Raw genomic sequence first — 17,907 nt, forward strand, 5'->3', positions numbered from 1 at the left:
TTTCTGAGACTTAAATCCTTGTCTCTGGGCAAAATACCAACCTACAGCAAAGAACAGCTGAAAACTAACATGAGTCACAGTTAGCTGGATTATAAATTCTGTTCACATAACAGCTGAAGTCCTTCCAGAACAATATTCAGAGGATAACACTGTTGTTAAACTCCTATCTTACCTTGTCTCATCAATTACCTGACAGGGAGAGTCATCAAAAAATTAGACAAAGAAATGACCAACATTTTAAAACATTAAGCCAGATGGTCCTGTTTGATTTTAAAACTCATACTGAAGCAGTTCTTACTTTAGGCAAGTAATGTTTAAAACTGGTTAGCAATTTCTTTCCTCATTCTGAAGTTGCTTGGGGGACGGGGGGGTTGGGCAGAGGGAGATGGGGGAAGTAGCCGGTTTCATGGCAAGCAAGACAAACATTAGGATACTTACTTTGGCACATAATAGCTGAGTTCTCCTCTAACAATGTACCTGACATTATGGAATGGTGACTTCCAAATTGTAACATCCTATTGCTGATCATGGTTCCATACATAAAAACAGACAGCGCACTAACCATTTCACAAAACACTAAAATAAGGTAATAATTGTTATGCTTTACATGTATTCCATCACAACGCAAAATAAAAACTCGCAAATTCCTCTAGACAATCTCGAGGACTGAAATAAATTCCCTGGGAGAAGAAATGAAGACACTTGAAAATTATTCAAGGAAGACCTCTAACATGGTAACAGTGCCTTCTCAAACTGCCACCACATCAGTAAGAAAAGAACTAAAATATAACTCTTTCAATTTTCACACTGCCTTCAACATTCAATAGCATCCAGATGCCCCACAGAGCAAAAACATCTCAGTCACACGAGAGTGGCAAACAGACTGCTACCTTGTTCTTGCTGTTCTATGTTACTTATTTCTCTTAAAGCCTTCTTCAGGCAAGGAATATAAAGTAGAAATTTTATTTCACATCAAGATTTCAGTAAACACGATAATGCACTCCAATTAGAAGGCTAATTATTAACCAAGAATTATAGATTTTAAGACTGTTGTATAATGTGATGATCTGGTAAGCGGTTGTAGACAAATATTAAACCTGGCGCTTATAAAAAAATATCGCCACCTGATGTAGTTCAATATTTTGTACTATTCACAACAGTTAACAAAGGCCTGACAGACTGTAGTCTTAGTTAGCAACACAAAGCCAATAAAATCATCTTCTTATTTTGGGTGGAAAAAGCAAGGGTAGAATTTGAAAGCTATAAACAAAGGAACCAAATGCAATTATCAGTTGAAAATAATCAATGCATAAACCCCCTAATATATATTTGGATTCTTAACAGTAATTAAAAAAAACCAAACCAAAACATTGTGAATACTGCGTAAGCACCTCTTAATTATAAAATTAAACATTAATTGAGTTGAAGGCTACTTCTCTATATATGATATAAAAGCGTAAGTACAGGTGCAAAGCCACTTAATTAAAAATAACCCTTGCAAAAGCACATTATTATACTACTCAAATTCAAAGTTAACTGGTAGAATATGTAAAGCAATGAAAATAAGAGCTGCAAATACCAAAAATATCTTTTAACTTGCCTAATAAACAATAAACTGGAATTAAAGACAATGCACATGTCACATTGTCTGAGAAACTTATCTGCATTTCCATTCAGTTAAGTGACTTGGTCTGAGTTTGGAACTTATGAGTGTTAATTCACAAGGTCTAATCAATATCAATTTATGTCTAGATTTTGCTAAGATCTTCTTTTTTGCTTCATCACTGTCTTTGCGATTATTTTATTTTTAGATATCACTTTATAGCAAAGCATACCTAGTACCTAAATGCAGCAGTGTAGTCAACACAGTCAACATTTTATTACAGAGAATGTTTAAGTATTTTCTTTAAATCTCATAGAAAGGAAAAAAAAAACACAAAACTTCTCCCAGAAATATCTATCTTGAAAACAAATAAAAAAGTTAACAAATACATTTTGTATTTGAAGGCAAGGCGGAATTAAATAGTCATAGATTTTTGTCTCAGTTATTTTAAATGGAGTTTAGCTGTAAGCACAGATAGTTACAGTTCAGCAATTATTCAGTTCAGTAGAGAACAATTTGCAGGATTAGTCAATCTACATTAGCTGTGTCAACATCTGTGGGATTTGCATTGACAGCAATTCATAAATCTATCACCTGGAGTGCAATAATACATTCTCAAATCTATGCAATGCTAGAGTACCATTCATGCACAGTCATCATTTCCCCTCCCCCTCATTAACAAGTAGTTTTCTACTTAAAACATTAATTTCCCTTTAGATTTCAGCACTACCAAAAAGAAAATGCAGCACTAGATCTATGAAAAAAATCCTTCAACTTGGCCTCTCTTGAAAAAAAGTGCTATTAAAGACTGAAAGTTTTTCTCAGATGATGTTTTTTATTTTATCAGAAATTAGCAACATCTTTGTGTTACAGTACAGCAAGTAGAACCTTTCTCTATTGAAATATGTCAGATCACACTTGCTATGTATTTGAAATGTTTTTTTCTCCAAGGTTAAATCTCCTTGAAGTACACATCAGGTTTCCTCATGGTGCCCATAAAAGTGACTTGAAACCTGGATCCTCTTACTAGACCAAACAAAAAATAACTGAAAATTTCCTCTGCAAGATTTATGTTATCTTTTTTTTTTTTTGCCTGTTTACAAATATTGCATACCTTTCTTTTAAAGATACTTTCAAAAGTATTTTACAAACTCTGTCACGTTCAAACCAATGCCTTACACACAATTCACCATATAAACTAACAAGCACTGCACATCACATTCTGACTGCTATAGATTCTGAAGTTGTCATTGCATTCTGTATTTTGCCACCACAATTGCAGTTAAACTTAGGTTAACAATGTTCATCTTTAAACCCAAATACTTATTTCTGCGACAGTGCTTGAATGGTAGCTGGGGAGAAGATGGGAAGAAAGACGAGTTGCTAGAACTGTTTAACATATCCAGAGCTCTATGTATATCCTATTGACAAGATGATACTTGAACAAGTTCAGACCAATAAAGCTGTTCAACTTGTGTAGTCCAGACAGATTCAGAACAAACCTAAAATTAAACTGCCTTAAACTGCCACTGCACTGAGAAAGACATCTATAGCAGGGGACCATCCGAGAAATGCTTACTCTGCTTATTCGTTATTAATAATGGAGGTGCAGTCAGTAAATTACATCGATTGAATGTTTTCCCTGTTTAGGCTACTTCCTCATTTGTCATGAGTTTCATGAATCTGCACTTAAAAGTTTTATAGCTTCAACTTACCTTGCAAAGAAAACTGATGTTAAAACCAAGAGACTGTGCGTTTCTGGAGCCAGAGTTCATGTAGTTTCCAAGGAACAGCACTAACTCTAAAAGCTTACTAAAGCTTTCACTCTTCTTTAGCTCTTCACAAGCCATTGTAACTGCCATAATGTCAGGTTTGATATTGTTTACGTGCTCTTCAAACATAAGCCTGAAAAGGATCCCATTGAGACGTGACCGCAACATTTTCACTGAACTCATCTACAAAGTAAGAAACATTAAGTCAGAACACAAAAAACCAAAAGCTTATTTATGCAAAATAGCCTGTATTAAGAAACAGTATTGTGCAGCCAGCAACACAACAGTTTCTCTATGTTTTCATTGCCTATCTTGTAATTCCCAGAATCCACAGCTTCCCACAGTTAGTTTTCCACAAACTATACACTTTGCCCGAAAAAATTCAGTGAAGTAACATACTGTGAATGTAAGAGTGTGCTTTGTGCTACCAAACCATTTAGCTTGTCAATTCCAAAATCACTGGCAATAAACACACACTGGCAAAACCCTTCCTCCCAGCAAAGGAAATGTAGGCATGTTCTACCAGTTAACAAGAACAGATCAGCCTGAAGGTACACGTGGCAAACATTTCATCACATCTCAAGTGAAGGTACCCTTGAACTCTGATCTACCAATTTCCTAAAACTAAGCTTTTCAGTTTTTTCTTACTTCAGAAATGGTACAATAACCTCTCAAGTGGGTGTGCTGATACCAGCACAAACGCAAACAGCTATTCTTCAGTCTGATTAAGCTAAAGAATTATGTTTCCCATTTTTAGACTCTATACTGAGCTGATGCACAGCTCTCAACTTGCTCTTGGTCACTAGAACAATACAGGAGAGATAAAATGAGTTCTCAGGGACCCTTGTGGAAGGACATGAGAATATCTAAGTGAGTTTGACACACAGTCAGGTATTGGTATAAAGCTAGATCAAATTAGCTCTAACATTCATGAAACATTTTCTGCCATTGTACTGATGTGAGCTGTTAATTGTTATATTTACAGATTACATCCGGTGCTACATCTAACAAGGTTAATTATAGCAGTTTTTAATTAAAGTGAAACCCAAACTGGTTTTTGTTAAGTTATTTTCTACACTTATGGCAAGTTATAAAATAAATAATATGAATCCTACCAGTATTGATAGTTAACAAATAAACTCAAAGGTATTTTAAAATACAGCATGGAATGCATTTGATCCTAAGACTTCTCAAGTTCACACTATCATAAAGCCCCAATCTGTGTATTCCAAAGAATAATCAGATTCAGGAAGTGAATAAAGACATTTTAGCTGAAAATCAAAACATTAAGTTTCATATAAAAAGCAATAAACCTAGAGATAAGGACATACTTCCAGTATACTTTTTCACTTTTGATTCCACAACATCATACTTAGTAGACAACACACTGCTTGCTTTTCCACGTCTTGTCTTTTGGTCCTTTTAAACAAATTTCATAAAACTACTGCCCAAGATGGCATCACCTTTATGTTTCAGACACTTGGCAAAAAATAGTATAGGACTACTCCCTTCTTCATCTGATAAACATATGATGTTATAGATCATAGCACTGTAACATCATAAATGACAGATACTGAAAAGTATCTAACAGTGATTCATTAGTTTAAATCCCCACGACCAATTTCATTAGCCTAGCTACCAAAATAAGTCCATGTCTTTCATACTTTGCACAAGTGATCAGTACTATTTCCTCCTACTCAGCAGACTATAATTTGCAGAGGTATTTAACTTTAAGAGAAAAATAGGTACTAAGAATTGTTAATCTACTTATTTTTATTATATTTTTAAATTGTTTTATTTACATTAATTATTTTTATTTAAATGCAAGAATGATTACTTTCCAAATCTAACTCCTTATCTTTATTATCAGAATACAGAAAGATTTTTTTCTCAGACTATTAATTATCAGTGGTGTTCCCGAAGCATTTTATCCCCCTGAAAGCCAAGTTTTCTTATATAATAAGTCACAGATGTTGACCATCAGAATAGAAAGATTTTTATGTACTTATGTCTGTTGCCCAAAGCTTTAGCATGGCTCTTTGAGGAACCATGATTTTTCTGCTGGTGTTATCTACCACGCAGCTACCAGAAGCAACAGCCGTAACTTTCAAAGCAAAGACTGGGGTTGCCTGAATAATGATGAATTCATACTAAATGAAGGCATTCCAGATGGTCTCAAACAATTAATATGATCAGACTGGAACGAGGAAAAGGAAAGGATCAGAAAATAAGCAGCCCAGCATAACTTGCAATCATTTTTATACATCTCCACTGTCATAAATTTGTGAGCTTCTATAAGCCAACATCATGCAAAGTCTTGAAATGTTATTCTTCTAATCATTCTATGTTTCATAAATATCATACTGAAAACATCTGCCTTGAAAGGATATACCTTCACTGAGCTGCAGTAGATAGAAATTAAAATTAATCACATAATTTGCTTTAACTTCTGCAGAACAATCTCCAATTACTGTTTTTACTCAAAAAGGCACAGAAAAAAAATTGTCAAAAGCTTTAGATCCTACAAAATGAGCACAACAAAACACGTAAGACAACAGAACAGCGTGACTTAAACATTTGTGAAGAATAATCCTTTACAACACTTCAGCCAATTTGTAGGTACTTTCTTTTTTTAATGCTGTGAAGTGTCATGGAACACTGATCATTTATTTGCCTTGCAAGGTAGTTTGACTACTAAACCAGCAGTGAGTTTTAATTTCATCTGTTGATGTGCACAATATTTTTAAAGTATCTAGACTGTTTCCTAATATTCAAAACATTCTTATATACATTATATTGTTTATATATCGATAGAAGATGACTACAAATGCTATTTTATTTCCTCCTTCCCCATCCTACCCTGTTTATTCTTTCACATGCATGTTAATAACTGGACATATTCAATGGCTGATAAACATACTGAACTTAGAAGAATCTTCTGAAAACAGGTAAGGTGCAAAGATTATATTCACTTAGAAAAAGTTCAAATGGGTTTTAGTTCAAAAAAATTAGTCAAAGGATTATACATATATCACATTGAAATAGGTGCATATAACACCAAGCATTAACTTCTACTGTGAACAGTTCCAGCAGCAAGAAAATGGGTGGTACTTTTCCAGCTGACTGTAAGCACGGGACTGCACATCATTACTTCCCCTTCTGAGCTTTCAAAAAGGTCCTTGTCTGAATTCTCTACCTAATCAAGTTATTTATTCTTTATCATCATCATTCAATTCTCAAGCACTATATTAAAACTAGGATCAAAGGTTATTGGAGAAAGGCAAAAAGCACAATTAAATTTGCCTCACTTTCTAAGGTAAAAAGCTGACATTCCTAAAATACAAATTTGTCAAATTACTAAAACAATTACTCAGCCTCTCACCTGTAAGTTGCTATTTTTTTCCTAACAATTCCTAGAAACATTAATTCTTCAGCAGCTCTAAGAATTACAATGCGGCAAAATAAGTGACAAATAAATACAATTAAAATGACTGAATGACTCTAAACCAATGCAGTTGCAATAAACTTGTACAATTCTTCCCACTCTACCTCCCAGCACGGACTGCTCACAATAGCTAATCCTGGTTACACAGCAAAAAAAGGGTCATAGAATCTGCAGTTTTCTACAACTGCTCAGTCAAACTTACTCTCTTGCCTTAATAATGAAATTACTGATAACCCAGCTCTTAAGGACTGAAGGAAAGTTTTTCATTCACTACAAACCAGCCCAAAATCCCTCCCACTTTTCCAGAACACACACCAAACCAGAATTCTTTGGTCAGTTCCAGTCACCTGTTTTCTAAGAGTTACTAACTAAAACTTGCACCACATAATTGTGGGGTGATTTTTTACGTGGCAATATTCTTCTTAACCTGACTTCAAAACTCACAGTAGGTGGTAAAGTGGATAAACTTTACTGAGTTTAAATATCAGTAACACTGCAACAGATTTTTTCTTTTTTTCAGCGTGTCCTCTGAGTTGACAGGAAATGGTTGGTACTCAGGCTTTACAGCACAGTGAGACTTAAGCTTTTATAATACTTAAAATGTTCCACTGTACTAAAATTGAAAGCCCCTATCATTAGTGAAGTTGCAGCTGTTCCTATGTCATAAAAAAATTAACTCTTAAATACAAATTTTAGATTTTAAATTCTGAGAACATCCTGCCTAGCTTATTTAAAGCTATATCACTGATTCAGTCAATGTATTTTTCTTGCTCTACTTCATCATCAACATGAACTTTTCTTTATATGAATTTGTGTTGTCTTTTTTGATCCCAGGATATAACATCAAAAATAGTTCCAGTGGCTAATTTGCATATATAATTGATTTTAATATTTCATCTAAATGAAAATGCAATTCTAATTTTCATTACATATCAGCTGAATATTAAGATAATCGGTCTCTTATAATAAGTTAATCACATACTAAGTATGGTTTTTCTACACAAATTTTAAACAACTTATTCCAACCTTTATTGAATTTGATGGGCACAGTGATTACCCAATTAATATCTCTTAATTATTAAGATACAGAATTTTACATACAAATAAGGGTACACATTTTAAATTTTATTTCTAATAGTCTGTTTGTCGTCTTCTATTTCTAAACATATCAAGATTAAGACTATTATTAATGCAAAACTCTGAAATTAATTCAACATGTAGTGAAAAAGGACTCCGGTCAAGTAAAGACCTTAAGTTCAGCCGCATTTCTTCCACTTTACTGGATTGTACTATTAGATCAAAATCAGAAACAAACCCAGCATTTTAAATAGTATTAATGCAGTTAAAGGCATCTAAAAATAAAGACAGAATCACTACCCATAAGGAAACATAATATATTTTTATTAAACCAGATGGTAAAGTTAAATAAGCAAACAAGCTTCAGGAAACTTAGTCCCTTCATAAAGCAAACATCACCATTCAGAGATGTTTGATTAAGCAGGTTTTTTTAGTTAATGTTCCATTAAATTCTCTCAACTTTTTATATACAATCAACAAAAAAAGTGATCATGACTGTATTAGTACTGCCAGAAAATAAGGATACTTTTATGACTTTTTCAACACAATTGAGTGGGGGGAAAAAAAAAAAAAAAAAAGGACAATTTAGTTTCAGTGGAATAGTAATGATAAGTCAGAGAAACACATGATCCCCAGGTATGTGAGACAACCAAGAGATAATACAGTTTCCCATTATAGTTGTATAATTTTCATTTCATTTATAGTTGTATAATTTTCTGGGAAAGAAACTGACAGCAGAATCAGAACGAAAGATTACACAAAGAAACCAATCATACTACTATATAAAAAGATTGAGGAAGAAAAGTTTAAAGTACTAGACCTAATTGATAGGCATCTGATTGAAAGCAACAAACAACAACAACAAAAGAAACAACAACAAAAACAAACCGAACCAAGGAAACAATAAAACCAAACTATGCAATAGCAGCAAAAACCCAAGGCTACTCCTCTCAGTTCAAGTGGATTTCATGCATTTATCAGCAAAACATAAATTGATGTGAATTCCGACTCTGGTGAAAAGCATACTAAGAGCACTTACTGTCTACACATACTTAACTACATGCTACTTGTATATTGGCAATTTCTTTAAATGCTTCTGTTTTACCACTACATCAAGACAAAACAGAGTTAACTATTTCCTTCTGACCTGTGGCCTTCTCAATTGGAGATAAATCATCTTAAAATATGAGATTAAAAACATTCTTCATGTTCTCACATCCTTAAGTTTTGTAGTATCTCAGTACTTTACATTCAATGATGGAAAAAAGTGTTTGTATTGTTATACTCATTGTGCAGCCAATTCATATATAAACAGTTAAACTAGAGTATCAGTTATATTCTTGCACTTAAATCCACACTCATCGAACCAAGATGAAGCTAAAAACGTGGCAAAGAATGACTTACATTTTGCAAGTTTTCTTTATGAAAAATGTTTCTACTGTCTTGGGTTAGCCTTTTGATATCTATAATAATTACACCTTAAATTTATTGTTGGTCTTTCATTTGCAGCAGTGTATTAGCATATACCCAAAATGAAAAGGTCATTAGTCAACTACACCCAAATTAGTGAAAAATGCAAAACCTGATCCTGCCTGCCCTATGTTCCACCAAAATTTCAGACTAGGTGATTAATGAAGTTGCAGGCATTAATGAATTTCTCCTATAATACAGTCAGCACAGAGGTGAAACTGGGCAAATAATTTTATCTACAAAAAACCAGCCAGCACATCATCTCTGCATAAGTGGTCAGATATAGTTATCCTCACCCTGATGAACTGTATGCTTCTACGCAAGCCTAGGCGAAGCACACAAACCGTGGCAGTAACAGAATAAACTTGGACTAATCCCGTTGTACTGGGTCTGGCTGGGATGGAGTAAATTGTTCTTCATAGCAAGCTGTATAGTGCTGTGTTTTAGACTCGTGACCAAAACGCTGCTGTTAACACCCTAACGTTTTAGCTACTGCTCTACAGCATTTGCACAGTGTCAAGGTCTTTCCCACTTCTCATAAACCTTTCGCAAGCCAGCAAATAGACTGGGGGTGTGCAAGAGGTTGGGATGGGATGCAAGCAACCAAATGACCCAAACTATCCCACGGCATATAATGTCATGCCCATTAATAAAACATGGAAGAGGGGGGCTTCAGTAAGTTTGCCATCTTTTCCTCAGGATCTGTTTCTACATCAGCCTACACATGGGAGATGGTGAATGATTGACTGTTTTAATTCTTTGCCTTAGTTTTCGCGTCGTCTTCTTCCATTTCTCCTTCACTTCTTAAATGATTTTTCTCTCAACACATGAGTTTTCTCACTTTGGCTCTTTCTTTCCTACTGGGGATGGGTGAGGGAGGTGAGTAAGCACCTGTGTGGTGCATACCTGCCTACCAGGGTTAATCCATAAGACCTTTTCTGAATAGCTGCCCTTGACACTGTTATGTTTCCACCTACAGTAATATAAGAGAAAACAGAACCAGAGGATTCTTGAATGTGCGTGCTGATATGACTAGCAGCAAAATGCAAGATGGCACTCATGAAATTCTGACTGCATATAAGGAAAACACTGTTGACCAGAAATATCTTTATATAAAAGCTATGAAGAATAACACAGTAAAACCAAATAGGGGAGAAAGGCTGAAGCAGAAAAGACAAGGTAGGTATGATGTTTATAGCAATGTATGGCAGAAGAAGGAATCAAGTTGGGAAAGTATCTAAATTATAAATATCATGAGTGAAACTTACATGTGCTCAGAGCAGTCAAATGGAGGATAGCTTACAGAGTCTTTAAAATCAAGGTCATTATTTGCAATCTTCTCAATTTCTTTGCTTATTTTAAATAGTTAACTGAATAGACCTCATTGACATCTGAGCCTTCATTTCTTTTAGTGCCTCCACCTTATTCACTTCCATTCTGTTTTCCCTTGACACAATTTCAGATATTCTCCTTGCAAAAAACCCAAATAATTTCCCACTTTGCTTGGCATTATTTATGTAGGAGGAAAATAAGGAAATACTCATGTGGTTCATCAGTCACTCCCTGGCATCTTTTGTCCATTGTCACTTCAGAAATAGTTAGGAAACAGAAAGTAGACAGGGCAATTTTTCTGGCCTTCCTTCCTTCCCAGGGATCAAAAGCCCATCTTGTTGTAGGGCTGGAAATATTACTGTCATCTCATCACATGGTTTTACACACTCAAAAGTGTGTGCTACATGACAAAAATGGAACAAAGTATTCCTCTAGTGGTTCTAAACAGTTTTTTTTTTTATACACACACATATATATATATGTATGTATATAATATAGGGTATATGCATATAATATATATGTGTATATATATCCACGAGTATATAATATACATCCATATATATGGATGTTTTAATATATCTAAAAATATTATAATTATCTTTTTTATATATTGTATCTCACGATTCCTTCAAGAAAAGTACCAATTATTTATAGAGATTTTTAGATTGTTACTGATCAATAAATAGATGTTTTACTAGTGCAGACCTTGCAATAAGACCAAACAATATATCACACTCTACTAAAATTCCTCATGGGTGTTTTGAAATGAAACATTTTGGGACTTTTATGCCATTTATTAAAAAAATAAAATCAACAGCCTCATTTTTTTCCAAAAGAAGTCATTGATATCTTTAGTTTTCTAAATCCTCTATAAATATTTCATTAGGTCAAATAATGTTCTGCTACTTCGCCCCGCCCCATTCACTCAAAAGGCACTTATGAAGCCAAACTATACTCAAATCAGAGCATTTTAGTATAAAGCCATTTTCCGTCTTTCCTTTTAAGACACCTCTATTGCTGTTTTAATACATTTTAATGCGCGTAACACAATACAAATCCAGCAAGAGCATACCTAGCCCCTGTAGAGTTAGGGATAAATTCTAAACACATTAGAGATGCTATCATCTTTATAATCTCTTGGACTAATAGAGTGAAGTGAAAACAGGAAATAATTTACATAAGAACTTACAAGGTCTTTGAAAAACCTGAAGCAGAAAAATATCACCCATGTCCCATCTTTGTACTCAGTATCATACAATCAACTACCAGCATCTATTAGGGTAACTTATGCACATTTTATAATTTCCTTGGGAGACAGGTTATAGCCACTGGAACACTCAATATCCCTATTTTTGGAACAGATGTATGTATTGAGCACTATTAAAAGAAACAGAATACAATCTACAATTTCAGTTCTAGTGTGAATCCACAGTTCTTCTCAAGCAGTTTTGCAAGTTTCCATGTGCTTGTATATATACATTTTATATGTATACACATACATAAATAAGTATACACACATTTAAAAAGCGTTTATATATGGGGTTTTTTTAAATCAATGGGTAAAACACAACATACATGAACATATTAATTCTTTCAGCTGTTTACAGTTTTTGATACAACAGAATAATATGACCAAAGTTGTCAATGCCACTGAGTTAAGGGGTCTTTCATGAACTCTTAAAAATGAAATTACTTGAACCTAGTGTTCTCCATTCATGTATACTTTGTAAACAGTTGAGTCAGACAAAAGACTTGGTCTGGCACAGAAGTGCCTATTGCTCTTAATTGCATACCATAATTCCTTCCAGAAAAATACCTAATAGGTATTTACAAAGACCTTTAGATTATCACTCATCAATGAATAGACGGTAAATTTTTCCTACTGCAGGACTTGCAAAAGCCCTAACAAAAATAATTTAAACCTAAAATTTTTCTTTTTAATCTATTTGACAAAATAGAACTCTCCAGTTAATTATTCAACTAATACATACCACAACTCCAAATTGTTCTGGCTCAGCAAGATCATTATATTCATCCTTTAATTCGGCTAAGGCATTGAGTTCCTTCTGCTCAGGAAGATTCTTCACTAGATTCTAAAACAAACAAGGCATTATATTAAACTAGCTGAGATATTAAAATAGCACACTTATAACAAAACAACATGGAAATGCATGAGTATTATGGGAAGCTTATTTTATTTATGCAGATTTAATACTGTAACATCAAATCAAACCACTAATTATTTAATACAGACATCAGCAACTCTTTAAAGTCTCTAATTTGAAGAATGCCTTCTCAGTATTAAAAAAGTTAGACAAAACTTCTTCATTCTGTCAGACCCTGAAGAATTATACTTCATCAACAATCCTTTTATGCCCTCATGATTATATCTTGCTCATTAAATATTAATCAAGAAATAACCAGTCTGTGTAAAGCAAGACATAACTATCTAACAAAAAAAAATAAATTTAGACATTCAAAATAGCCATGCACAAACTCCACTTTAAAAAACCTTTCACAAAAAAAACATGAACATGTCAAAATTGTACAGGTATTCTGGATGGCAAATATACTGGAATTCAGCAAAAAGTAGGACTTGCTTTAAATTTTATCCATGTCCCCAAAGAAAGCTGTATGATTGATTGTATGGTATTAACATCTCAAAATACAGATATGCTAAAAGTATAAAATCTTTATATTAAGGCTGAGTAATACTTTGTTTTCAGAAATACTCAGCAAAAGTTTAGATTGCATTATACACACACACACACACACATATATATATATGTTAGTTTAAACAAAAACCTAGAAATATATATATGTACATTCAAACAAGCAAGAATCAACAGGCCTTTTTCATTCTAAAAAGTTCATAAATCTTAATACTAAAACCCCAAAGTGTATTAAAATATTATTAGCTGATATGATTACACTAAGGCTGTCCACACACTGAAGTTTTCTTCTACTTGATTTCCAATCTCCACTTACCACTTTCACTCATAGTAAAGACTTATGACAGAAAAAAAAAAAAGAAACGAAAAAAATATTATATTTTGGATACTGGATATGGGATCCAAAACACTGTAGTAACTTGGAGGCTAGTGTGATTCTGTGGAAATTCAAAGGGCATTGAGATATAGGCAAGCACTAGCCACTGAAGAAATCAAAGTGATTAAGTTGGAGACATTCACCTATAGAAGAGAGGCAGAGATACCTCCAGATCTTGGTGAATACAGCGTCCCTCCTGTTTTCCCACTGTGGCCCTTAGGAGAATTTTAGGGGGGTAATTACCTAGCCACATAATTAAAGAAGGCAACCACCTGTTTCCGTATGCTTATAAACACTCAACATGCATAGAGGGGCCAAAGAAGTAGTATGCTTTTCTTACTAATAGCTTTTTTAAAAATCAGCTTAAGATTCACCCAACTCCACAGTGCAACAATTCCTGTGCCAAATAACTACAAACAAGACTCCCTTCACACAGAAATCTTTTTTTCTTCTACACAGACACAGAAGGTCCTGAGGCATTCAAGAGAAAAGGGGTAACATCATGTTCTTCCACAAGAAGCTACTATTTTATGAAGCCATCCTCTGAAACTTGAATAAGTAAATGGTGGAATAACCGTCAGGTCTAACCATTATATTCCAAGTAAACCTCTAGGGAATCGCAGTTCTATAGGATTTTAATAACAACACAGATTTTAGTGCAGGTAAGTTATGTGTTATGGGTAAAAAAAAAATGAAATCTTTTGATATTTTCTGTAATTTCTCTAGTCACAGAAGTATTTCAGAACATGTGCCTTTAACTTGGTTAGGTTATTAGCACGTAAGTTCTCCTCCCCTCCCATCAGAAAAGGTGCATTGCCATGTGTTCCCACAAGATATGAATAAAATAGGAGAAATATGCACACAGACACTATCAGAGAACTGAGCTGTTTAGGTTTATGTCACAAAAAGACTTGGATATGTAAAAAAATGTTATGTGCCTTTCAAAATGAGAAAAGCAACCAGCGCTATAGAAGCTTATTTTTTCAAGATATAAAACAACTTAATTGGAGAAAACCTGTATTATTAGAGGTACAGATGTCTCATTTTTAGAACATACCAATCTTGCCACCACTCTTGCAATATTCTTATTCATTAGGAGAATTTGATTACGGATCACTCTGCCAGGCTTGATGAAGTACACATTAAAGTACAACTTTCAGAAAGGCATCAGTCTAATTTGTCAAATTTGCAAGTGATAGCTAACATAATTCCCCAAGCTGAAAGAATTAAACATCCACCCATCTTAATAAGGAAAAATAAAGATGACAAGCAGTCTCATACAAACCATCCCTGTTACAGAAATATTTTTACACTTACACTGAGGAGCTGCTGGGTGTCTCAGAGTTCAGTATTCTTTACAGAGACTCACAGATTCACCTCAGACATCAGATAGACCTTGACAGTGTAAAATTAAGCTATAGCCTCGTGCTTAAACTTAAGCATGCTTCCGTCCCTATTAGCCAAAACCCATGTCCCAAAAATTTCTACTTTAAAAAAAAAAAAAAATTAAGGATCTGTAAAATATTCTGACTCCTTTGACTGACTGGTAAAGATCAAAGACATGAACTAACGTTGGGTTTTTTTTTTTAACAACTATTTTCATTAGGTAGACTATTTACCAAATGTTGTTATCAAAAATTTCATAGTACTTGTCAGAAATGTCTATTTCATTAAACGTTAATGAACTTACTGTAAAACATTATTTTTTCCATCAAAGCAGAAATACAACTACCTACTACTAAAATTGCCTTTTTTTTTTAAGCTACCTAACTAAAATCTGTTAGTATGGTTGATGATTTCTCTTCCCTCATCCACACCCCTTTATGGTCTCGTAGTAACGGATCAAATCAATTTACTCTTAGCTTCTACAGAGAGTTAGCCTCTAAAAGCACTGCATCTCCCTACAAATATATATATATGTATGTATGTATGTATGTAAAAATATGTTTACTTTCATTAACTGTATTGAATAACTGAAAATGAAATTAAAAGCATTCAGTGATCACTCAAATCCTTGTCAATACTTTAGGAAACAGAGTTTCATAAAGTATTCATGAAGATGTGAGTTTAAATAAATATCAAGTAAATAAAAATGGTTTACATAAACGTAAAAATAAGCAGAAATGTAAGGCTGATATTAAGAGGCTGAAACTATCACTCACTACTCCCTGTCACAATGCCCTGAATTCTGCTAAACATAGTGTTTGACAACTGTAGGCTCACAGGAACTTACTCTCTCAAAGACACACTGGGAATTGAGAGTATTTTTTCCTAGAGTGTTTTCCTCAAGGAAGAGTTACAACAGTATATAGTCTACCATGTACTCAAACTGATTAATCCAATTAATTTTACTAAGTATTACCACATAAGTTAGAAAAGCAGCAAGAAACAAGAACATGAGAAGTATAACTGGAAAAGCACTTCTCTATATGCTCAATTATACTATACCCATTTAGCTTTCACCGCTTTGATACATAGAACAAAGCAGTTTCTACATGTGCGTTTTTACGAAATACAAGTTTTGCTAAGCATGAAAGAAAGCAAGGTTTGCTTTGTAAAATTTTTCCTATCAGTAGTATTGAAAACTCTTAAACTGGCAAATTAGTTAATAACTCTGTCAGAAGATTAGAATAAAAATAGACCAGAAGGGACTGAACATGAAACAGATGATACAGCCCATTTACCCCAATACATCTGTAGGAATATCTTTAGAAACGCAGAAGGAATCTCTTCTGGGTTACTGGCTAAATCTCTCTGCTATGAGAAGCAACCCCACCACTCCACTCCCTTCAAAATGGGCCAATCTCCAAAGCCTCAGGTTTTTTTGAAAATTATATGCATCTGAGTCTCTCTAGACAGTTGTATTCATGATGAATTCATATACATTTATTCTGGTGTTAACATTGCCATTTACTTATGCAACATCATTTTTCTCCCCAATGCTTATGCACATCACTCTTCTCCCCATATAGTTATAATGTAGTCATATGCCCTCTCAGCTATTTATATTTCTAATCTAATCAAGCAAATCTTTTCTAGCGTCCTTCTGTAAACTGCTTTTCCATCTCTCAATCATCTTAAGTAGTTTTTCAGTTCAGCTTCTCCATTTTAAATTCATTTTTCTTACATGTACTGAGCATTTCAGATAAGGTCTCATAAGTGCATTATTCAAAAGAACAATAATTATCCTCTCTACTGGAAATACTTGACCTGATACACCTTGCAGTCACATATGCCTTTTTTATGGTGCACTGGGTCTGGCTGGGATGAAGTTAATTTTCTTTATAGCAGCCCATATGGTACTGTTTTGACTTGTGGACAAAGCAGTGTTGATAACACACCAATGTTTTAGCTACTACTTGTGCAGCTTGAAGGCCTTCTCTGTTTCTCCCCCCGCAAGTAGGCCGGGGGTGGGCAATCTGTGCCCCCCACCCTGGCAAGTGGCCCAGGGCACGTGGCTGGGAAGGGGCAAGGGCTTAGCTGCTCCACATACAGCTACACTACAGTGGTACCTAGACTGGATCTGTTGAGCACCAACTCGCTATTAATTCTTCTCAATCATACTGAGAAGCAACCAGTACAACGTAAGCTTCCAGGATTTTAGAATTAACAGGTAAGATCATGACCTTATACTTCAGCAAAACATTTTACAACCTATTTCTAATCAACTAGGTCTCAAGATATCTCTACATTTGTTACAGAGATAACTATATCAATATGACATTACTCTGCATTTGAGCTATTCAAGGTGGGTTTTTTTCCCCTCCCCCTGTTGATTTTTGATTTTTACTAATCCTGGAGGCTTTTCAATTAAGTGATCTGATATCCCTGATCAGTAAACATAAGCTTAGGACTTCTTATTTATTTCCAAATACTATGTATCATGTACATAAGCTTTCTGTGAGAAGATACACTCAGTGGTCAAAGACAGTATTTTTAGCAATGTAAATACATATTAGAAATGCTAATCAATTGCAGGGCAACATGCCCTGAAACAGGACACCATAGTGCAACTCAGCAAATCAAGTCAGACTGGAAACAGTTTCTCATCAAACAGGAACTTCCAAAAACAGTATGCCATAGCAATCAGAATTAAAAAAAAAAAATAAAAAAAATATCTCTCTCTCTCTCTCTCTCTCTCTCTCTCTCTCTCTCTCTCT

At 34.2% G+C, this 17,907-nt stretch overlaps 1 protein-coding gene across 1 annotated transcript in view; it reads right to left on the reverse strand.

Moving 5' to 3' along the window:
* The window catches only part of DIAPH2 (diaphanous related formin 2), a 179,276-nt gene that overhangs the window by 91,977 nt on the left and 69,392 nt on the right, over positions 1-17,907 (reverse strand). Inside the window, exons 21-23 of the mRNA XM_026848817.1 lie at positions 12,691-12,792; positions 3,319-3,558; positions 173-189 (exon numbers count right to left, since the gene is read on the reverse strand). Coding sequence (XP_026704618.1) covers positions 173-189; positions 3,319-3,558; positions 12,691-12,792 — 359 coding nt within the window. The remainder of the gene's footprint in view (positions 1-172; positions 190-3,318; positions 3,559-12,690; positions 12,793-17,907) is intronic.

The sequence above is a fragment of the Athene cunicularia genome, assembly GCF_003259725.1.
Source record: "Athene cunicularia isolate RWA chromosome 4 unlocalized genomic scaffold, athCun1 chr4_part3, whole genome shotgun sequence".
NCBI lineage: Eukaryota > Metazoa > Chordata > Aves > Strigiformes > Strigidae > Athene > Athene cunicularia.